Consider the following 23620-nt stretch of genomic DNA (forward strand, 5'->3'; position numbering starts at 1 on the left):
CCTAGAACCACCCCTTTAACATTAATGACAATTATATGCTACGGTCCCTTTAAGACCAAATCCATGGATACTGACACATATCCTGTTTTCACCCAAATGTTTACGTCCACTTACGCCATAACCGACTATATTTACGTGAGATAATTCACACGATGGACATTTTGACAACTATGTGTCCGTGTCCATGACCATTCAGGCGCGAGGAGAACCGATCGCGCGCAAGAGAAAGAGAGCGCTTCTGGTCTGTGTCATTCAGCGCGATTCCGCCTATCCCGCATTCACTAATCGATAACGAATTGTGATTGAAAGCATACAGTTCGCAATGTGTGTGTTGTCATCACTAATTTTGAAGTATTTCCTCAACTCTGAGGCTGACATTGTTTCTGCTGCTGCCGCCGGTGTCTCTGTGCACGGACAATTCTGTCAGTTACGTAACGTGGGGTATCGGTCTTTGGTATTGGGGGTATTTTTACGAGTACAAGTACATGAGCTTGGTATCGGTGCTGTAGGAGCCATTTTAGTGTAATTCCTGTTTTGTCCATTGGATGTCACTCTAATGTGGCTGTATATTTAGAGCACGGGGTTAATGAGATAACAGGTGTGTTTGGTGGCTGAGAGGCAAACAGTTTTTGACCATGCTAACCGTGTTAAGCCATGTTTTACTGCACAGATTGCTTACGTGTTCTGTCTGCAAGGTATGAACTTTATGCGTAAGAACAGTATAAGAACGAGAGCTCACAAGAAACTGATTAGAAGCAGTGTTTATTGACCGGAACAAAATAAAGAGACATTTTAACATCCGCGTGTATGGACTTCATGGGCACGCGTGCTTAACGTGCTTACTTCTGCCACCGACACCATGTTCTTTATGGAAGGCCGTAATAGGTGCATCCCTACTTTATAATAATTAATCCAAGAAAGAGGAAACAAAAGGACATGTCATATATCTTTATTAAAGAAAATAAAGACAGTATCCATGGCTGCTTTAGTTTGAAGCAATGGTCTGGTCAACCCAAGCACGGAGCTTGGTGACACGGGCGTACACCGCAGGGGTGGAAGTGGAGCAGGTGCTGCTTCCCCAGGACACAATACCAACCAGAGTCCAGACTCCATTCTTCTGACAGACCAGAGGACCGCCAGAATCACCCTGGAAAACACATAGAAGGGTTTGTAATCAAAACATTTATCAATACATGTAAGAAGAAACTTCATTAATAGTAATATATAAATAAATAATTGTCATATATATTTATTTGGGAGCTTACCATGCAAGAAGTAGCACCAGCGCCTCCAGCACAGATCATCAGATCAGTGATGTTGGATCCCCAGTAACGCTTGCAGTCATCATTGGTCAGCAGAGGCAGAGCGGCCTGCTGGAGCAGGGGTGGGGTATTAGCAGCTGAAAGGACAGATTGGCCGCATTTTAAAACACAGACAGAGAGGACAGAGATCAAAGTCCCTTTAAGACAAGTCATTTCATTCGGCGGCCATCTTTGAAACGCCTCTCGGGTATCCTGGGCATCCATGCAGCTCCTATCTCTTTGAATGGGGAAACATCAAATTCTCCAAAGCTGTTTGCCAAGCTTTCGATTAAATTTCATATTTGAAATCACCAATGAATTCTGACAACAACTGTCTCATAATTTTTTTCCCAAACACTCGAATCATGACAAAAAAACTGTATTTTTTAGGTTGAATCAAGCTAATGTGCATGCGCAGACCTAAATGTGTCTCTTGTGCCTCATTTCAGAGGGGCGCATCTGACTTTCTATAGAAACCAGTGCTTCTAACGGCCGCTGCAGTGACGCGATGACTTTACCAGTCGGCGATTGGCTCTTATTTAGAAGGCGGACTTATTCCGCCATATTGCGCGTTACACTTTCTCCCATTCAAAACAATACGAGTGACACGTCTTGTGTTCTTCTATAGTCTTTGACAGAGATCCAATTCAAGTTTGACTTTTTTAAGCTATAAAAACAGATCGAATTCCATTTTATATATATTAAAACAAAACAAAAAAGTTTCATTGTTGTAAATGTAAATATTTTGTAAATATGCAAATAAATAAATAAATAAAATGCTGAAATGCTGATTCTGAAACTCACCATTGTACCTGGTCAGGCCCCATCCAGAGGTCACACACTTCATGCCTCCAGGGAAGTTGTCACTGGTTTCAGCGAGACACACAGGAGACACATGAGTGTTGAGCTGAGCAGGAGTGGCCAGCTTAATCAGGAGAATGTCGTTGTTGATGGTGTAGCTGTTGTAGTTAGGGTGCATGATGGCCTTTGGGAAGAGAATACAGACACGTCAGCATTCTGATTTTAAGGTAGCAATCTGTGGAAATGCTCACTTCAGGTTTCTATTAAAAGACTACCTCCAGACAGTGGTTCATATATGCTAGTGTTTCCTGAAGTGCTTTTCAACAGTACTTTCAATCTGTGCCGCTGCTGCTGAAACTTTAGCGAAAAGAAATCATATTACCTAGGTTGTGAGTGTGAGTTTGCAGCCTGTATTGAATGTGATGTAAAACAAACATCATCTACCAACCACATTTTAATGGCAAGAAACGAATGACTCGTATGAGACGGTTTTTCTTAGTGAAAAGTACCCTCTTTAACAAATCCTTTACTGAACTGAATAAAGGGTTGCGTTTCTCAAAAGCATTGTAAGCAAAATTGATCCTAGAGACCATTGGTGGCAATGGTTCTATGATCTACTTACTTGCGATGCTTTTGGGAAACGCAGCCCAGATCCGTTTGTGAATCAACACCTGACTCACTTACTGAACTGCAAATTGTCATTATTAGGGGCCATTAAACACTAAATGTGCTGCAGCCCTTATTGTAATTGTTATTTTTCTTTATTATTTTTCTTCTTGAATTTGAGTCTATGGCATCCCTGTGAACCTCAATAAAAGAGATTTTTAGGGTCTACACACCTTTCCAACTCTAATGGTCTGAATGGCCTCAGCATTGGATGAACGATCATGCTCACCCAGGACGACGCGGTGAGAGGTCCTGTAAAAAAAAAGAAAACATCATCAAAACGGCATAACCCAAAATCGCAAAATTGGGACAATAAGCTATATATACTATATGAAATACAACGATATAACTGGAATTCAAACTTATTCCCCAATAGATCCTTAGTTAGCCTCACCTCACACCACAGTGAGCAGCAGTCACAACCCAGTTCTCATTGATCAGAGAGCCACCGCAGAAGTGCCAGCCAGTGGAGTCCTGCAATAAATTTAAAATGATATAATAAATTAATAAATCTTTTGAGTTGGGATTAAGTAAGCATTGTTATTCACACCAGTTTTACCTGCAGAGACACCTGCCAGGGCCAGGAGTGTGGCCGTGCCTCCTCACCATTCACAATCCTGGCATAGCCGGTGATAACAGGGGGGATGGCAGGAACACCACAGCCTAACAGACAAAAAAATTGCACCAAAACAATTTAACAGATTCATGCATCCTGAGGACTATTTAATAAAGTTAGCCAAGCTTAAAGGCTGGTATAAAAGTAACTTATTATTTAAAAAATAAAAACAGGATTGTACCGTAGGCTGCACCAAAGAAGGCGAGACAGGATAGGATCCACAAGAAAGCCATTGCTGCACTTGAATATTGCCAGCTCCTCTGAGGGCTTTATATATTCAGTCCTCTGGACTCTTATCGCTCCACTGTGGGATATTGCGCACCTTGCAAGAAAGAGTTTTTCCACCCCTACAAAAGATAAAGCCCCCTCCTTCTGATTGCTTTAAATCAGCTGTAAATCATTCGTTAATAAATTACATTTACATTTATACATTTGACGGTGACTTAAACTGCATTGAAAGTAATTATTTTATCAGTCTGTGCATTCCCTGGGTGTTAAACCCATAACCTTGGCATTGCTAACACCTCGCTCTGCTGTTGGAGCTAAAGAAATACTACCAAATTACCTATTAAAGAATGCCATTAATTCTCTCAGATTCACAGTGATTGAAAACTGAAAGAATTATGGCATTCATATTACATGGAGGTTATGTCATATAAATGCTGATAATTCATAAATAAATAAATGACTGAAAATTCCTCTAATATTGTGTTCAATATCTCAGTTTCTTGCAAAACATTTCTACTCAGAAAAGTGATAACCTCCATGTTATACGAATGAATAGGCTATAGATAATACCTGCGTGGCAGAAATATTTCACATGTGAGCTGCTAGTTTTGTATTATTCTCTGTTAATTAGACTGCACAAAAATCTTCCTGTAAGTTTAATTAGAGGGTTTTATATTTTGCATCTCTCAAATTGAATGAGTTCAGCTCTCTTTTACTTTTTGTTACGTAACACACTTCAAGTCATCGTGTTGACTGCAACTGTAACCCTGACCTGACTAGTTATATTTTCATAGACACTGATAAAGCTGTGTTCCTGGTTTCAAGGCCTCTGTTTCCACATCTGCACTTATTCCCAGGTCATTTCTATTTAGGTAGCCTATTCCCTGTATGTTCATTAGTTTAGCTGTAAGTAAACATACATAATTACATGATTTACATTCTTGATTTTACTTTGTACTATAAGATCAAAATATTCCATAATGCTAATATTATGAGATTTCATTCAAAGAGAATCTGAGCTAGATAATATGTTTATTCATTAGTTATTTTGTAGGGGTGTAACGATACGCTCAGGTCACGATACGATACGTATCTCGATACGGAGTTCACGATACGATATGTATCATGATATTTTGAACAAAATGAAACTGAAATTCAAACAAGATTTATTAAAAAAAAAACATTAACAAATTTCAATAATTGTCCTTGTTGTACACACAAGATCACATTTCAATAAAATAAATAAATATAAAATTTTAATAAAAACCTTCTGTATTCAAATTAACAGTTGAATAGGGCTGTCTGTCACTAAATTTTTTTTTTTAAATTTAACATGAACTTAGAATTATGAATAGGGGCCGTTCACATATCGCGTCTAAAAACGCGTGGAAGGCGCGGCCGCACCGCTTCTCCTTCTTTCCAAAGCGCTTGCGCTCCCGTGGCTTCGGTCGTTGCTATGCAACCTTGAACTGGGCTCTCCAAGAGCTATAGAGGATGTTTCTGCAAAGGATAAATGATTTCTAGCCCTTGCATTAGTTTTACTACGAGATATATTGATGGAGATAAGATATAAAAACCACCATGTACAGCTATGATCAGCTGTTCGGCTGAGCTTTTGATGTTTTGTTACGGAAAGGCCATAACTGATCGGTTGATTCTTGTCACACGGCCTGCGGTGCGCTTGCGGCATTCTGAGAATTGCATGCGCGTCGCGACCGCGTTGATCCCATTATGAGCGCGCCTGCCGCGCGGCTACATTTGAAAATAATAACTGACTTGCACGCAGAAAAGACGCAATATGTGAACGGCGCCACAGAACTTAAAGCAAAGCATCGCAAGCGTCTTTTGCTTTTCTGTGAGCACAGCTGTTGCTGTGCACTGCGGTGAAAGAAAGCCACGACTTTTCTCACGCGACCATGCAAGAGACTGACATGAGAAACGTTTAAACCTGCTTGCAAGATTCAATGTGTGCCCGAAAAACTTACTGAACTAGAGAGCTGATTGAGACACACCATCTACGATAAATCGTTACACCCCTAATACTTATAGTAATTTAAAAATGTGGTAGCATTGGATCTGGACAGGAAGGATAACTCTGGGAGTTGGAAGGGGTGTGTCGCGATTCTGCCTTCTCACATCGCGATACAGGTTCGTGGACCTGCGTATCGCGATTTCGATTTCATATCGCATATCGTTACAGCCCTATTATTTTGTATTTATTCGTGTCACTAATTTTTTTATCCAAAGAGATCTGAATGGAATGGAAAATAGCAACATTGCTGATTCTAAGGAAGCAATTTTGCTATTATTCCTTAGAAAAGTAAGAGTTGAAAAGCAGAGTGGAATTTTTATTTATTTATTTATTTATTTTTTATAAGTAGTAACATGTAGTAGCATTTTTTTCAATGTTTTAAGATTTATTGGATTAACAGTTATTTTAGGTATGCACCGATCTGAATCATCCGATATTCATAATCAGTATGGGCTCCAGTATAGCCTAGCTGGATCGGGTGTGTTCAATATTAAAACAGTAAAGCACCTAAAATGTTTTTGTGCACTATGTTCCACACGTCTTCCGAAGCATTCGATAGTGTGTAGGACATGCAGCTGTTGCGTTCGGTTAGGCCACAGTCTCAGCACTGTAAAACTCTCACCGAGATTATTCAATATTCCCATTATTATAGGCTACTTGATCTGTAGATAAAGGTCTGTGGATCTGCACAAAGTGACTTATCTTGCCGGAGTTTATTGCTGTCAGGCCATCCTCCACTGTTGTTTTGTGGCGCGTGCATAGCATACGGTCTTTCGCGCTCATTTATTCAGACAGTTTATCTTTTATCTATGTAAAAAAAAAAACAAAAAAAAAAAAACACATACATGACATAAACAACCTAAATAAATATAAAATAATGCAATTAAAAAAAAAAACCCGATAACGTGAAAATAACTGTTCAGCTCTGAAATATTCTATCAGCATATTTCGCTATTTGTTGAATAAGAGCCTAATATTTGATGTGATAAGTTACATGCACCTTTCAGAATCTGCAAAATATCAATAATTTAAATAATAAATAAGTGAGATCAAAAAATGTTTTTTTTATTTAGCACTGCAACAAAAATGTATTATAAGATGTTTACATATAGTCCACAATATAATATCTGCCTTTACATAAATTAAGCAGTTCAAAAGTTTACATATTCTCAGTTCTGTGTGTCATTAATTTATGACTGTTTTTATAATTTTCTTAATGATTAGGCCCATGTTTGGGATTCTTCTAATACCGAACTGTTACAAATGGTTTTTACTGATACTCCATAAGGAAACAATGCATTAAAATTCATGGGGTATAAACATTTGCACAGGATGGTTGAGAGGTAAATTGTTTTTATTTTGTCTTCTGGAAAGTGTTTTATGAAGCTTTTGTAGGACAGAACTAAAAAAAAAAAAAAGTAGATCTTTAAATAAAATAAGAACTTCCAGTCTTATTCCAGTCAGAATTTCCAGTCATCCTGTTCATAGGTTTACAACCAACTGGCTCCTCTTATTGTGTTGTCTTGGGCATCAGTGAATGTTTGCAGCTTTTGATCATCCAGGTAACACACACTATTAAGAATCAAGCATATAAACTTTTGAACTGGATCTTTTCTGTAAATTCAGTTTTTATTATGTTTTTTTTTTTTTTTTTTTTTTTTATATAGCCAAAATAGCTGAGCACAACTCTATAGAAATGAACCAAAAATATAGGGGGGGGAACACGAAAAAAAAAAAAAATCATGCAACCAGGTCTTCTAATGTTTTAAATTTCTTCAATGAACCAAGTTGTCTTCCACTTTAAAATTTTACCATTCTTAAAGATTTAGAGTAAATCCAAAATTCTTTCTGAAAAACAGAAAATAATGGCTTTTAAGGAACTTACAGTAAATGAATATAACATTTTCCCGAAATGAAAATATTGTTCAGTAGAAATTGAATGTGTACATCTTCCATTATTATACCAAAAGTTATGTTATTTTTAGAAAATGAAGAAATCAAATAAATTGTAATTTTAAGCCATTCGTATATGTTAGACCAAAAGTCTCACAGAATCACAGAAAGAATCACAGAAAGTACTTTTGTGATCAATATTAAATCTGAAGCCGTTATTAATCTGAAAAAAAAACAACAACTGAAAAACGGAGGAAACTGTTTAGTAGTTAAAAGGGGGTGGGGAGGGGGGATCATAAAGCTATGAATCATAAACCTATGAATCATAAATCATATTATGCTGCCCCACCAATTTTTTTCGGTGCAACCCTATTTAAATGACTTCATTGTGCTGATATATTCATAAATTCATAATTGCACAACAATCACCTATTTGATCAAGTGTCAAATTTGGAGCTGTCCAAATTGTGTTTCAAGGGGTTGTGGTAACAATGTAATTTATATAGTATTCAGTACACAAAATGGACACAAATGTGATGATGTCTCGTCTTTGACCCATACACGTTTGTCATTCATCTGGTTTTGCAGAAAATAGTAGCAAATGGTTATTTTTTTCTTTTTAAAGTATATTATTTTGCTATTATTAAAATGATGTAATAAGAAAAACTTACTCAAACATATTGAAAGTTCATTGTCCACTGACTAACAAAGTAATGAATGTTTTGTTTTCTTCTACAAAAGCACAAACAGACTGATTTTTTTGGCTCAAAATAAAACTTTATTGATGAGAATTATGACCAAGAACTACTGTAAACATTTGTGCTTTAGTTTGCAGCAACGGTCTGGTCAACCCAAGCACGGAGTTTGGTGACACGGGCGTACACACCAGGTGAGCTGGGTGAGCAGGTGCCGCTTCCCCAGGACACAATACCAACCAGAGTCCAGACTCCATTCTTCTGACAGACCAGAGGACCGCCAGAATCACCCTGAAACACAGAGAGGTAAGTCAGATCTTTACAATCTTCTACGACTTGGCAAATAGAAAGGTATGGTGGAAAATCAAGAGAGATTCACCATGCAAGAAGAAGCACCAGCGGCTCCAGCACAGATCATCAGATCAGTGATCTTGGATCCCCAGTAACGCTTGCAGTCATCGTTGGTCAGCAGAGGCAGAGCGGCCTGCTGGAGCAGGGGTGGGGTATTAGCAGCTGAAAGGACAGATTGGCAGCATTTTAAAAGCTTAAAATGGACAGAGATCTAATTCAAGTTTGACCTTCTTAAACTATAAAAACTGAACAAATGCTATAGTGTATCTTAAAACTATGTAAATGTAAATGTAAATGTTTTCTAGGCCTAAATATATGCAAAAATGATAAAAATGCTGAAATGAAACTCACCATTGTACCTGGTCAGGCCCCATCCAGAGGTCACACACTTCATGCCTCCAGGGAAGTTGTCACTGGTTTCAGCGAGACACACAGGAGACACGCGAGTGTTGAGTTGAGCGGGAGTGGCCAGCTTAATCAGGAGGATGTCGTTGTTGATGGTGAAGCTGTTGTATTTAGGGTGCTTGAAAACCTTTGGGAAGAGAATAGACACGTCAACATTCTCTGCAGTAATTCTCATATTCAGTGGCAGCAGTTTTCTCATCTCTCTGTTTTAAAATTGTCTCAATGGTTTAGGTATGATACAAAAAATGTGAAGAATCAAGGCACCTTGCCAACAGTCATGGTCTGAATGGGCTCAGCGTTGGAGGAACGATCATGCTCACCCAGGATGACACGGTGAGAGGTCCTAATGAAAAGATTTTTTGCAGAATTCTTATTCTAAAACAATAGTTGTTACAAAAAAATTATGATAATTTATACTTTAACTGTCTTACCTGACATTGCAGTGAGCAGCAGTCACAACCCACCACTCGCTGATCAGGGAGCCACCGCAGAAGTGGAAGCCAGTGGAGTCCTGCAATGACACATTAGATGTTTTAGCCAAGATATTTGTTTGTTTTGTTAAGTTTGTTTATTTATTATCCATATGTCATCTTATTTTATCCATTTGTCATCTGTTAAAAAGATGTCTGTTTGTACCTGCAGAGACACCTGCCAGGGCCAGGAATGAGGAACTGCCTCCTCGCCATTCACAATCCTGGCATAGCCGGTGATAACAGGAGGGATTGCTGGAACGCCACAGCCTTGAGAATAATAAAAAAAAAGTATTAGTAGAAATATTCATACAAATCCAAGCATGTTCTTCTGCCCTTGGCGGGTATGTTTAAAACTGACACTTTTATTCAAATATTTAAATCTATTTTACAGAGGAAAAAACAGCAACAAACCGTAGGCAGTTCCAATGAAAGCAAGACACGAAAGAATCCAAATGAAAGCCATTTCTGAATCAGGGCTGTCTCACCAACTTTTAGGGGGTTTATATACCCGTCCTTCCCACACATTTACATATTTTGCAACATACACGTCATTCCCAATATATGCTGACACATTTACTTTGAGTTTTCACCAATGATCAAGATTGTAAGTATTCCAGAAACCCCATATAAAGGCATCATATAACCTATATAACCTGACTTATCATTAAATAATATGAACTTTAATTATTTGAATTTGCCAGTTGCCTGAAAAATACAATGTATTTATGTATTTATTTATATATGTATTTGTTTGTTTATTTGACACTTTTACAATGCATTAAAAAAAGAGTGACAAATTACATGTGAACCTTCCAAGGAAGGATTAGTTGGCAAAATGTTCAGTTATTTATTTATTAATTAATTATTTTGTCTAAAAAGCAAACTCAAGCAACAAATAAAATAATGAATTAAACAATTTTAACATTTTTTTTTAAAAATAAAATAATTAAAAATCAATCAAACAGAAGAGCTTAATAGCACATTTATGAAGTTTTACCCAGTTTATATGAAAATGCAATGTTTAAGTACAGCGGGGTAAAAATCATGGGATTCTGCACAGGTGAAGACCAGCTGATGCAGACTCTCAGGGTTAATTTATAACCATAACATCATGTTGTCATGCCCTCATTGGTATGTGTGAAATCATGGTTTGGTTTTAAATAGGACTTTCTGCTGTCAATAATGCTGTGTCCTCTGCACAATGTCTTTCCTGTGGCTGCTGTCCTGCGTTGCCTTCATTAGTGCAGCCTATGGTGAGGAAGTTTTTTCCTCAGACTTTTTTTATAATTTTAAGTTGATTTAAGATTAGTTTTTTAAAGGTCATATCCATAGTTATTATAGTCACCATGCACCCTATGTTAAAAAATATATATAGTTTGCATTTGAGAAATAATTGGTCAATTGGCCTATTTATATTATACTATAAAATGTCATTATTTAGTGTTCTTGCATGTCTTGTTATCCCTTTTTCTTCAGGCTGTGGCGTTCCTGCCGTTCCTCCTGTTGTCAGTGGCTATGCCCGCATTGTGAATGGTGAGGAGGCAGTGCCTCACTCCTGGCCCTGGCAGGTCTCCTTACAGGTATAATGTTAGTATTATCTAGCTAATGATAGATCATCACTACAAAGCTTATGCAAAGTGTCATTTTTTTTATTTTTTTTTATTTTATTTGCCATTTTGTTTAAATTACAGGACTTCACTGGCTTCCACTTCTGCGGTGGCTCTCTGATCAGTGAGTACTGGGTCGTGACTGCTGCTCACTGCAGTGTGAGGTGAGACTAATTTAAAATAATCACAGTTGAATCATTACGTTAACTATACACGAATGCTGGGATAGACGTGGATTAATTAAGCTCTCTTGCTTATCTCCAGAACTAGTCACCGTGTGATTCTGGGAGAGCATAACAAGGGAAGCGGCAACACTCAGGAGGACACGCAGACTATGAGAGTGTCAAAAGTGAGGCTCAAGAACTTCAAACCTTTTCTTCAATAAGCTGGACATTTAATTGATCATTCTACAAGATAACGCAACATGATAATGCTTTTTAGTTATACTAAACCTCAGTCTGCATATGCTCATTTGTGTTTATCTCTCTTCATTATTTATTTACCGCTTCTTCTGTATGACTTAATCTCAATTACAGGTGTTCACTCACCCTCAGTGGAACTCTAATACCATTGAGAATGACATTGCTTTGATCAAGCTGACCGCTCCCGCCTCACTGAACGCACATGTGTCTCCTGTTTGTCTTGCTGAGACTTCCGACCAGTTTGCTCCTGGCATGATCTGCGTGACTTCTGGCTGGGGAGTGACCAGATACAATGGTTGGTTGCCTATACGATATAATCACAGTCTTCACAGAAGTTCAAAAGAACAGCATTTATTTGAAATAGAAATCTTTTGTGACTTTATACTGACCCCAAACTTTTGAATGGTAGCGTACATGTTTGTAATATATGTGCAATATCTAACATGTTTTATGATCTCCCGGTAGCTCTGTTCACCCCTAATGAGCTTCAGCAGGTCGCTCTGCCTCTGTTGTCCAACGAGGACTGTAAGGAAAACTACTGGGGAAGCAACATCCATGATGTCATGATTTGTGCTGGTGCTGCTGGTGCCTCCTCTTGCATGGTAAGAAGACTATCGTCTCTTCCTCACTTCCTCTGTAAATACCTCTCTCCCTATAACTGTCTTGTCTGCCTGTCTGCTTAGGGTGACTCTGGTGGTCCTCTGGTGTGTCAGAAGGGTGATGTCTGGACACTGGTGGGTATTGTGTCCTGGGGAAGCAGTCGTTGTGACACCAGTATTCCTGGTGTGTACGCCCGTGTCACTGAGCTCCGCGACTGGGTGGATCAGATTCTGGCTTCCAACTAAAGACACAAAATGTATAGAGACCCCTTGACATCACTGAACAGCAGCTAACAAGATACTACAGACACTCAAGCCTATGAATTGGTTTTACCACACTTAAGAAGTGATGGTAAAACCAGCTTAATCTTGGTCAACCTAATGGTATGAGAGGCTTATTGCTTTTATATTATGGCTGTAATAGTTTAATAAATACATACAACATGTCATGTTACAGTGTACATTTATTTCTGTTCAATCTAGTTAGAACAGTTTCTGCAAAAACTACAGTGTAACAGTTGTGAAACAGTTACATATTTATTCATTCATTTTCATTGTATTGAAATCAACAAATGGGCACAAGTATAAGGTCTGTGACTTTCCTAAAGAACACAGAACATAAAATGAATTTTACTTGTCGTACGCATCTTTGACGGAGGAGGGCGCTAAAGACTCACACAAAGATCCATATTTGTTAACTCAGTATATATTTGGCAGATCAGGCTGCTTCTGTTCATCAATACAGTATCTGTTTTCTAGTATGCATGCATTGTCTATAACAGTCACAAGTTTTTAATTGCCAAAGGAATTTTCTCTCTCTCTCTCTCGTGGGAGTTTATACAATTATTTAATTAATATCAAAATCAGAATGGCTTTTATTATACTAGAAAAGAGCAATTGCCCTGATATTCCCCTGTGGTTATTTCATACATAAACCTAACTGAAAGATGTTTTTGTCTGCATATTTTTGTGTTCAGGTTCAGTCTCAAACCTTTAAGCCCCTCAGTCTATTAGCTATATATGAAGCAAAACATCACATAAGGGGTCTCCATGGCAACTTCCTGATCCTCCTTGAGACACATTTGCAACAGTGGAGTCAGTTGTTTCACAGAGAGACGTAGAGAAGGGATGAGACAAATCATACAATAGGAGAAGCTCTAATTTTTTCTCTCTGATGATGCTAAGACTGATTTTGAAAAGAGAGGCGTGGGAGCGTCAGTAATATAAAATGAAAAAACAATACCCCGTTAACCACTTCTTAATTCAAGCATAAATTGATGTGCTAAAAGCCTGAACCCTTGAGCTCTCAGTTAGACGTCAGATGAATAACACAAACAATCTTTTCAAACAGCATGACATAGTTTCAAGGTGAAAGTCGCCTTGAGGTTGGTGTGGGCGGGCGTCTGCGATACACCGGTAGACACGATTAACCGGTAGAAATTTGTCAACCGGCAGACACAATTGCGGTTACGTGACATTCTTCAAATGAATTGCGGTTACGTGACATTCTCTTCAAATGAAAATTAGCCCAAGCTTTACTCACCTTGAATTTGACTTTCTTTTCTAATGAACGCAATCGGAGAAATAATAAATATCCTGACGCATCCCAGCTTTAATAGCAGCGATACCGACGAGTATGAGCTGAAGAAAGTGCTTCCATCCACATCCATCCATCATTAACGTACTCCACACGGCTCCGGGGGGTTTCACCAGTTCGTTTCCTCATACAATCTTTAAGCTAATAAGGTTAAGCGTATTTGGCTTGCTGTCCGCTGTGGAGGGGCTCGAGGAAACAGCTTCAACTCCAGTTTGGATATACCCCTCAGGGACTACTAGTGCCTGGAAGAGGAGTAGGCCTATGATAGATGAGAATGAGATGCCTAAATTATGTGGTGGAGTTGGGGAGGTGGAGGGATATCAACTGATGCCAGAGCAGGGTGAGTAGCTGCTTATATGCTCTGGTCTTAATTGAAAGATTAGGGTTCCCTCCTTTTGAAATTATGTTTGAGTTTCACTAGAAATTACGTTGTGAACTTAACTAATAAATGCCTTATTCACTAATAAAGGCCTTCTACATTTGTGTAAAAAAATATCCATATTTAACAAGTTATGAAGTAAAATATCTAGCTTCCGTCAGATCGCCTTCCAGGCACGTGCACACATAGACAAAAAAGGGGCTTGAGCCCCTGCCCTTTTTCTTCCTGGAGAGAAAGTGCCCTTTTTTCTGGGGTGCTTTTTTTTTTTTTTTTTTTTTTTATTTATTAATAAATGAATATATATAACTGTTTGCGCACAGCTTCCCTGTCAAACAAATATATTTACTGTATAAAACAAATAAAAAAAAATACTATATCAGGTCGGCTTTGTTGAGTTCAGATCCCTCACTCCGCGACACGCCATTCATGGCCGCACGCACGCGCGCGCGCCACGCCCCACCTCACCTCGAGTTTGCTGCTGGCTGAAAACTTAATTGTGACAACTATTCCCGCAAAAAAATGCAACTGCTGTCTGGCGATGAGAAGCGAAAAAGAAAAAAGCCCTAGATGGATCCATCCCGTGCATTTCTTTCAGGTAGGCTAGCCTATGTTCATAAACCTGAAAGTTTTGTCTATTTAAGGGTTATTTATACATTTAACGCTGCATTAATAGTTTGACCACAATCAACACATCTGCCTGATTTGATACTAATGAAATTTATGTCATATTATAATTTCAATCATTTTATTGTGCTATGCATTGCGTTTTGAACCATGGTAAAGATATTGGTTGGGCTGTCAATACCAGAAGAGGAGCATTCCATGGACGCACATCCATGGAAATTTAAAATCATAATACAGCATCAGCTACATAATGCTATTCTTACATCTACACTTACACAGGATAATACATCAATACAAGTTTAAACCCTCGCTCTGTCCACATATTCTTGTTGAAGAAATTACAGTGGCTGTAGCATTTCTATCACAAAGAAGTGGGCGAATATTATTATTTAACTAATCATATATTTTTAATCATGGTGGCTTTGATCGTGGATTTGATCGTGCTGTGCTGTCTAACAACACAAATCAGCAGGCTTTTGTCGTCCTCTGCAGGCATTTGTTATAATATATAATGTATTAACAGTTCAGGAAAAAAAACTCTTGATGTGTTTAAATATGCAGATTAGCTTGTTTTGGTTAATTTAGAAGAAATCTACAGATGCAAACAGACGGAGGGTAGTAGGCTTAAAACAAACTCCATCTAAATGTGTAGGGTTAGGGTTAAGTTTTCTTAGTTTTCTTTCCTAGTTTTCTTTCCATTAAAGTAAAAGACATGGTAGCAAAAATGGACCTTTACATTGTAAAATTGTAAAATCTTAAAATTGTCCACTTCATGAAAGAAGTATTCCAATAACACCAAAAAATTAAAACGATTGATTGATTTGTGCAAAATAAACAAATTATTAGTGAAACTATGTCCCTCTTCTTGGTGCAGTCATTTATTCTAAATATATATAGCTACTTGAAAATAGTTGCTGTTGACTTCTCTTGTGATAAACCTAGTGAATACTAAAGAAGACCATGGTCTCTGTGTGAACTAATTATTTTGTAGAAATCTGTGGAGTATAAAACAATTGCGTGAGTGTAAGTGAAGTCAAAGTTGTCTTAATATATTTAAGGGTTCATTATTTTTTAAATAAATAATTATGAGAAGTGCCCTTTTTTCCACTTGAGCCCCTGCCCCCCAAAATGTCTGTGCACGTCCCTGTCGCCTTCCATACATGCAAAGAAAGTGTAAAATTCTCGCAGTTCAGAAAGCTTACTACGCCCTATTCAGCTTACGGAAAAAGTGTAACTGATGTGTAACCAGTTCTTTCTTCGTAAGTTTGAATAAAAGCTAGATATTTCAACTAACTTGTTACAATTTATACAATTTATAACTTTATACAATTTTTGTAGCCTATTATGAATTTCTAGTCTATTTCATTTGTGTCTTTGTTCTATTGTAGATTGTTGTCCTATTGCCTGTAATTAGTTTCTTTGTTCTTATTTTATGACTGATTGTTTAGGCTACTTGTCTTCTTTAAGCTTAAGAGTTTTTTTGTTTTTTAACTTAGGCTAGTATTACTTTATTTTCTAAATTGATGGCAAGAATTAAGACATTTCAATGGAATCAAAAAATAACTAGGCCTATATTGTAATATATATTGTTATCATGAAATAAAATTACTCCTATTGTGATATAAGATTTTGGTCAAATCGCACATCACTCAGAATCAAAACCAAGCAATTGTGGAGCTTTGCTTTTCAAATTTTTGCTTGCGTCCATCCACTTTTGAGCTTTATGTTCTTGCAGGGTTGAGACCAGAATTGAACATTTGAGATTAGTAGAAGGATCAAGAGAGTTCAAGGCCACTGAGGACAGCTGGATTGACTGAAAGATATAATATAGAATAACGTTTACCAAATTCCCCTTAGGACTGATTCCAGTATTGAGACAGGCAGCTCATCTGAGTGGATCACAAGAGATGACACTCAACCAGAGTATGGTAATAATATCTGTGGCTCTGCATAAACTTCTTGCAGTTAGAGATTCATGGCGGTGTCAGTATATATTGTTTTTGGACAATAATTATTTGGACATTTCAAAGGAATTTCACAATCAATTTCTCAGAATTTTTTTTTATTCAAATTCACACACTTGAGCATTGAATTAATGGTATTCCATTTTCAGTTTCTCTACATGTATCTGCAATTGGGCACTAACAGTTAAACGGATAGTTCACCAAAAAAATTAAAATGATCCCATGATTTACTCACCCTCAAGCCATCCTAGGTTTATATTGACTACCTTCTTTCAGGGAGAACACAACCAGAGATAAAATATCCTTAGTCCTCCAATGAGGGGCATTTTAATTTAGCTGTGAAGAATGTAAATAGCATTTCTTTATTGAAGAGAGTACACAGTTCATTCAGCTTCTTTATTAGGTATACCCACAGTGCATGGTGCTAAAATATGCAATACGTATGTTTTTAAATAGCCAAATTGTATTTTGCATGATTAATGTTCAGTGTAATTTTGTATTTGGTTAAACTCAGATAGTGCTGTACATGTCTTTCACAGTGCTGTATTATAGATTGTCCCCTTCAATGTCTCCCTTTCTCTTCATTTATATCACTCAGTCTGAGCTCAGTAGTCTCAGTCCCTTCTTTACATCACTGTTTCTTTTACCACTTTTCTGTCTCAGTTTGAGTTCTCCCTCAGGAATAATGTGTATCATTATGAACCTGAGGTGCTCACTTGATCTCCTATGAACCAGATAGCTTTCTGCCAACTGCTGGACAGGGGAGATCAAAACTGCCAAGTTAAAGTCAGCGTGAACATACCTTGAGAATTCCAGCCCACCTGGGACACAGAAAGTGTGTTATGCTTTGATACTGCTTCTAACAATGGAGTGAAGATGAATTTGCGAGCTTGTAAGGCTTTGAAAAAATTCCCAGTTCAAATGGACCTTTTGAAGCCTTCACTCAACAACACTTTCTGTCATAACACATTTGTACCTTTTTCTTTGTTTAGCTACAATCAGATACTGAAAGAACTGTAGCTATTTTTCGTTCTATATTAAAGGAACACTCCACTTTTTTTTGGAAAATAGGTTCATTTTCCAACTCCCCTAGAGTTAAACAGTTGAGTTTCACCATTTTCAAATCCACTCAGCCGATCTCCGGGTCTGGTGGTATCACTTTTAGCATCTCTCTCAAAAATGACCAAAGAGTTTCGATATTTTTCCTATTTAAAACTTGACTCTACTGTAGTTACATCGTGTACTAAGACTGATGGAATATTAAAAGTTAAAAGCGTCTCTGACAAATGTCTCCATAGTTGCAAGGCACGCTCCCTGTGCAAGCAGGGGGTCACAGGCGCTGTGTAATATCATTGCACTGCTGCACCCATAGTACGGCAGCAAAGTTCCTTGATTATTACGCCGGAATGGGAGTATAGTTCCTAACCATATCGGCCTATAAAATCTTTTCAACTTTTCATACACGATGTAACTACAGTAAAGTCAAGTTTTAAATAGGAAAAATATCGAAACTCTTTGGTCATTTTTGAGAGAGATGCTAACGGTCTAATCAGATTCAATGATCTATGCCAAGCTATGCTAAAAGTGGTACCGCCAGACCCGGAGATCGGCTGAATGGATTCGAAAACTGTAAAACTCAACCGTATAACTCTAGGGGAGTTGGAAAATGAGCCTATTTTCAAAAAAAAGTGGAGTGTTCCTTTTAAATAATCAATCCTAATGATATCAGTCTCACTTTTGACTTCTGAAAAAAAAAGAACATAAGGTCTTCTTTTTCTATTTCTGTTCATAGTTTCAATCCTACTTTCCTATTATTTCTGAAGTGAATGAAAATAACACTGATATTTGCTTTAAGATTTCTAAAGTCTACAGATTTGTACTAATTTCCCATGCAATTTCCAAAAGCTTCCTGAAGATGAATGAAAAATGTTTAATAAATTGGTGGTAACAACGATGAATTGACAATATCACTGCTCTTTGTTTCTTAAACATATTTATTACATATAACAGAATTAAAATATCCTGATGAAAAACACTATGCTACAAAAATCCCAAAATAAAAATTTAGTTTTTGTATGCTTTTAGAACAATGTCATTGAGATCGTTAGAACAATGTCTAGTGCCTATGCATAATGTGCACCTATATGTGTATGTTTTTTTTTATGTCTGCTTTAAAAAAAAAAATCACCTTACTGTGCAACACAACAACAACAGTTGTGCAGTTGCATAACCTCAGCAATGAGCCATTTCAACAACCCTCAGAATGAGGAGTATGGAAACATTAATTATCTGTTGACAGCTCTTGACCTTATTCTGAGCATCAGAACACTATAGCCTGTGCCTATTCAAAAGGCAAAAAAGAATTATGACAAGGATTAACATATACAGACCAACTCACAACTCAACAAAACAATTTGGTTTCTGATTCTGATTACACAAACAAACTTTAACAGGATTTTCAGATTATGTGTGCCAGAGAGTTGAGGAAAACCCTGTGGGATTAGAGAAGATGCGTTTTAAAACAAACATAACAATACAACAAGATTAAGAGAATGGCAGAAAGAGTCCAGGGAGAATGTTGTAAAAGGAGGTGATTTGGAAACCTCGATTGAAGGGTAGGCAGATCATTCATCACTCTCCCTCTCCAAAGAGTTTCTAAACAAGCACCTTTAATAACGACAACCAAAATCCTTTAAAATAACATTTAACTAAAATTGGTAATATTTCCAAGAGTTTGCACTAGCAGCTGGAAACACTATCAATCTTACACCCAGCCCTTAAACATCTCAGTCCCCTTATCAGTCACATCTCTGCTAACAGATGGCAACACTAACCATAACATTTTCCTCTCCTTGACTTTCTTCAATGTTTATTTTCAAAATCCTGTCTGAAAATGCTCGTTGATTGCCGCACAACCTTGATTTGAAATATATTCCAGATTCACTCTCAGTAAGAAATGGTACAATAGCTGTCACTGGGATGGTATACCCTTTAAAAAGGTTTTAATATGTAAGGGATAATGTACATAAAAACTCTATCGACAAAACTGGCCTTAAGGTCTGTAAGCTTGGTTTCCTGTTTATTTTTAACTGGATTCAACACTTAGTTGTGTTTGGGTTTCTGTTCTGAAAATGTATGCAAATTTTGTGCATGTTTAATCAGATAATACCTCATTTGCATATTTAACTTAACATAACATTCCAGAAAAATAGTAATATAAAACAATTGTCTTAATGTAATGCTACTCAACTGGGAAGTATGGTCATATCTATTAGTTTCTATATCTATTTGTCCCCCCCCCCCCCCCGCTTTTGAGGGGAACATGGGCCTCTGCTACACTTCGACTACCTTGGCAAATACATCATTTTGCAATTTGTGAACTTTGGCTCTGCCAGAAGTAAATATAACACTATCTTTGTGTCAGTGGATTACAAACACCTGGGATTAAACCTGTCAAACTACATAACTGTGAGCAATGGAATGCCTCAGGGCAGCTCTTTTTACCTCTTGCACCTCTTCTAGGTGTAACAGCTGCAGATATGATTGAGTCACTCAAGTTCCTTGGGACCACCGTAACCAATTAAGTTACCACAGCACATAGCACATTACCACCATGGAAAAAAGGCCACAAGTGAATGTGATCCTAGTAAGATCACTCCAGATCTGAAAACTCATCCTTGGGTCCTATCCTTCTCCAATCCATAACAGTCTGGATTGGCACTTCCCTTGTCTTTTTTACAGGAAATCTGCCACAGTATCTGATGAGAGGAACACAGTGCCAGAACAATGTTGCATGCCATGAACAATCACTGTTTGCAGGATTTTCAGAACTCCAATGTCACATAATCTTCATCTCAAGAGCAATCAAACTGTTAAACAAAGTTAAATTGTACTGTATTAGAACACAGGCATTCATTGAATGTAAAAAAAAAAAAAAATCTTTTTGAAAACAATTTTCAGTCAGAACCACTTTCGCCAACTATATTTTATTATAATGATAATGCATAGTTTGTGTTGGCGGAATAGTTCTGTTCTGGCCAAATTCCATGTATAGAGCGATGAGAGCAACAAGTCAAACCTTGGGGTAACAGAACAGATCCAGAAATAATGCACAATTACACTTCACAAAATGTAACATAAGTTGCTGTAAACAAGCCAAATACACAAGGAAGGATGATAACAATGTAACTTAATGATATTACTGAGACAATCACAGGACAGATTATTAGATTACAGATCTCCAGGCTAGGTGGAGTTGGGGATGGAATGGGAGCTAATTTAGCATGCAACCACAAAATAGAATAGAGGCTAAATGAATGAGAATTCAGATGAACTGCAGTGATATGTGTCAAAATTGGTACATGTCAGAAGCTGATTGTCAAAGGATGCACAGCTCGACTGACGTGGCCTGCCTGAACTAACACTTAGACTGAAATTAGTTTAATATTTATTGCCATGTTGCTTTTGAAATTATAATAACACACCTATTCATGGATTCATATAGTCATTAGTCTGTTATTGTCACTTGAACTTTCAGTTTTGCTTAAGTCCAAGGTTTTCTGCATCCAGTCTTTTTACATCAAGTCTTTGCATATTGTGCTTTCTAGAACATTTCTCTAGAGTGACAAATATTGCTTTATTTTCACAAAGACTTTTTTTCTGCAATATAAAATGGAACATTCTATTCAGGAACATATTTTAAAATGGCACAGTAACAGCTGTTATAAAATCCCGGAAACAGTTGAGGAATATTCTTCTTTTATTGAGTTCAATGAACACTCTTGCATCACTTTATTAAGGTTATTTGTGTGGGTGGAATGCTGTTTGTGTTAGTAGGTTCTTATAAAAATCTGGGAAATTAGAGTATAGCTCTACTAATAGTAGGCTACATGAAAATTATACTTAGGAAAAAATATATTTTGACAGATCACAACTGTGAGTTGTGGATATCAGCAGCAGTGTGCTGATTAGATGCAGCATACAAACAAGCAAGTCACTGAGTTTGCGCGTGGTTATCTGTATCGTAACACCTTAAGATAATGTGAGAACAAGCGTAAAGGTCCACAGAATTTTTCTAAGCCAAGTTCATAATGACACACACACACACACACACACACAAACATGTTAGTGCTCATTCACCCAATGACAGTTATTATGACTAGTAAAAATAAATAGCCATTAGGTTAATTAAACTTCAGGGAAGCTCTGCTATTATAACACTAAACCGATCATGACCAAATCACGACTAAGGATCGTTTAAGCGCTTCCGGGCGGAAACTTTCCGCAGTGAGAGTGTGCCAGTGTTCCAGCGTCTTCCCTGGAAAGAACACACGCCAGTGTATGATGTGCGCACTCACTAGTGCTTCATACCCAGCCGGTGCATTTCCCAGCGTAACCGGAGTAGCCTACTCGACAAACGAGCCAAAGATTTGTCAGCGCGCGCTAACTTGAGAAAATGAGAAAACAATCCGGAGAGTGATTGTTCTGCGCTTCTGAACGGACTTAAGTTCTTTTGTTTCGACCGCGCTTCTTGAATCCTTGTAAACATGGGGCTACACCGAAATGAAACGGTAATTTGGACAGAGGGGCATATGGACACGAACCAAACGACTGACACTCTTGGTCCGGAGGCAGTAATTGTGCCCATCATATTTGGATGTATATTTTTCTTGGGAATCATTGGAAACACTCTAGTGATGGTTGTCATTGGGAAAATAAAGTCGAGGCGCTCGAGAAGTACCACTAACATTTTCATCCTAAATCTCAGTATAGCAGATTTATCTTTCCTCTTGTTTTGCGTCCCGTTTCAGGCCACCATATACTCTCTTCCCGAGTGGATCTTCGGGGCGTTTCTGTGTAAATCTGTGCACTATTTTTTCACTGTCAGCATGCTGGTGAGCATTTTCACGCTTGTGGCCATGTCTGTGGACAGGTACATTGCTGTCGTGCTCTCCAAAAAGTCCCCGTGTATTCGTAACCGGAGGAATGCGCTCACTGGCGTTTGTGCCATTTGGATGCTTTCCTTTATCTTTGCTGTCCCGGTTGCGCAGCACCAAATTTTGATGGATTACCCAAAGGCTCCCAATAGGACGTTCTGCTGGGAGATTTGGACTGAACGGGTGGCCAAGCACACTTATAAAGTGACCATTCTCGTGATAGGGTATCTGTTACCGCTGGTTTTGATCACATGCTGTTATGCCAAGGTAAGGAATCGACATTAAGACACTGTCTTGTAAAACTATTGAGGCCCATACCTGCTGCTACAAAGCTACAAGTGTCGTTTTGTACGAACTGATTTTTCGCTTAATGAAAGTGTGAGGATGAGAAGGTTTTTGGGAGCGGTTTGGAAATGAAAGCTAGCCTACTTGGCGCGTGTTTGTTTACTTTGTATTGCATTGTGTGTTTGTGTTTCCTCCAACTCGTGTCAACATGATTATCACAATGGCCGTAATAATTCACTATAGGCAAAATAATCGTGGTTAGAACCGCTCGAGAATTTTTACAATCGTGTTCGAGAGCATTCGTGGTTTTTATGACAACAGGTGGCCATGCGCCCACACAGAGAGTTCGGTAGGTACTTCATAATTCATCCCCTCTGGAGTGGAGGTTGGGTAAAGTCGCTCACAAATAGTAGCGTTCGTAAGATCACCCAAACGTCACAGAGAAGATTGAAGATCTTTTCCAGATTCCTTTCCAGTTATTTGCAGTTGCATATGCAGTGACCTCATCGTAGAAAATCATAATTGCAGCGGTTTTCAATGACAGTTAAGTTATTACGACGAACAATCGATATGGCCATGCTTGGGTCAATACTTTGAGGTTTAGCCTTTAGATACATTTAAATCAAAATGAGAGACGTGGATTTTAGTCCATATGTGTTAGCTTTGAGTTTATCTTTATTTTGTTGTACTCATAGCCTATATGTTAACAAAATGTACTTTTAGCTAAATATGCATTATAAAAATAA

General features: G+C 37.8%; 4 protein-coding genes across 4 annotated transcripts in view; 2 read left to right on the plus strand and 2 right to left on the minus strand.

Annotated features, from left to right (window-relative positions):
- Positions 1-933: 933 nt before the first annotated feature.
- On the minus strand, positions 934-3721 carry ctrb.1 (chymotrypsinogen B, tandem duplicate 1). Its single transcript, XM_067402317.1, has 7 exons — positions 3566-3721; positions 3328-3431; positions 3163-3242; positions 2942-3020; positions 2106-2286; positions 1266-1399; positions 934-1147 (listed from the first exon to the last, which is right to left on the minus strand). Exons 1-7 carry the CDS (start codon positions 3615-3617, stop codon positions 986-988), a joined length of 792 nt encoding a protein of 263 aa, XP_067258418.1. The 5' UTR covers positions 3618-3721; the 3' UTR covers positions 934-985.
- Positions 3722-8292: 4571 nt separating this feature from the next.
- Positions 8293-10005, minus strand: LOC137031361 (chymotrypsin A-like). The gene is made up of 7 exons (XM_067402319.1): positions 9873-10005; positions 9625-9728; positions 9420-9499; positions 9253-9331; positions 8935-9115; positions 8612-8745; positions 8293-8523 (listed from the first exon to the last, which is right to left on the minus strand). Exons 1-7 carry the CDS (start codon positions 9922-9924, stop codon positions 8362-8364), a joined length of 792 nt encoding a protein of 263 aa, XP_067258420.1. The 5' UTR covers positions 9925-10005; the 3' UTR covers positions 8293-8361.
- Positions 10006-10625: 620 nt separating this feature from the next.
- ctrb.3 (chymotrypsinogen B, tandem duplicate 3) lies at positions 10626-12535 on the plus strand. The gene is made up of 7 exons (XM_067402318.1): positions 10626-10714; positions 10938-11041; positions 11153-11232; positions 11333-11417; positions 11605-11785; positions 11956-12092; positions 12174-12535. Exons 1-7 carry the CDS (start codon positions 10663-10665, stop codon positions 12333-12335), a joined length of 801 nt encoding a protein of 266 aa, XP_067258419.1. The 5' UTR covers positions 10626-10662; the 3' UTR covers positions 12336-12535.
- A 9445-nt stretch (positions 12536-21980) lies between these two features.
- Positions 21981-23620, plus strand: part of galr1b (galanin receptor 1b) — a 37043-nt gene continuing 35403 nt past the window's right edge. Inside the window, exon 1 of the mRNA XM_067400719.1 lies at positions 21981-22856. Within this exon, the coding sequence (XP_067256820.1) occupies positions 22200-22856 (657 nt within the window). The 5' untranslated portion in view covers positions 21981-22199. The remainder of the gene's footprint in view (positions 22857-23620) is intronic.

The sequence above is a fragment of the Chanodichthys erythropterus genome, chromosome 11 (assembly GCF_024489055.1).
Source record: "Chanodichthys erythropterus isolate Z2021 chromosome 11, ASM2448905v1, whole genome shotgun sequence".
NCBI lineage: Eukaryota > Metazoa > Chordata > Actinopteri > Cypriniformes > Xenocyprididae > Chanodichthys > Chanodichthys erythropterus.

Bases quoted from the DNA above. Each gene is read 5' to 3' on its own strand.
- ctrb.1 (XM_067402317.1), bottom strand. From the start codon at position 3,617: ATGGCTTTCTTGTGGATCCTATCCTGTCTCGCCTTCTTTGGTGCAGCC. The intron at 3,243-3,327 runs GTAAAACTGGTG...AATTTATTGCAG, and splicing joins CCTGGCAGGTGTCTCTGCAG to GACTCCACTGGCTGGCACTT. The intron at 3,021-3,162 runs GTGAGGCTAACT...TTTTTTTTACAG, and splicing joins GCTGCTCACTGTGGTGTGAG to GACCTCTCACCGCGTCGTCC.
- LOC137031361 (XM_067402319.1), bottom strand. From the start codon at position 9,924: ATGGCTTTCATTTGGATTCTTTCGTGTCTTGCTTTCATTGGAACTGCC. The intron at 9,116-9,252 runs GTGCCTTGATTC...CTCTTCCCAAAG, and splicing joins AGACCATGACTGTTGGCAAG to GTTTTCAAGCACCCTAAATA. The intron at 8,524-8,611 runs GTGAATCTCTCT...TCTGTGTTTCAG, and splicing joins CTGGTGCTTCTTCTTGCATG to GGTGATTCTGGCGGTCCTCT.
- ctrb.3 (XM_067402318.1), top strand. From the start codon at position 10,663: ATGTCTTTCCTGTGGCTGCTGTCCTGCGTTGCCTTCATTAGTGCAGCC. The intron at 10,715-10,937 runs GTGAGGAAGTTT...CTTTTTCTTCAG, and splicing joins CTTCATTAGTGCAGCCTATG to GCTGTGGCGTTCCTGCCGTT. The intron at 11,418-11,604 runs GTGAGGCTCAAG...TCTCAATTACAG, and splicing joins AGACTATGAGAGTGTCAAAA to GTGTTCACTCACCCTCAGTG.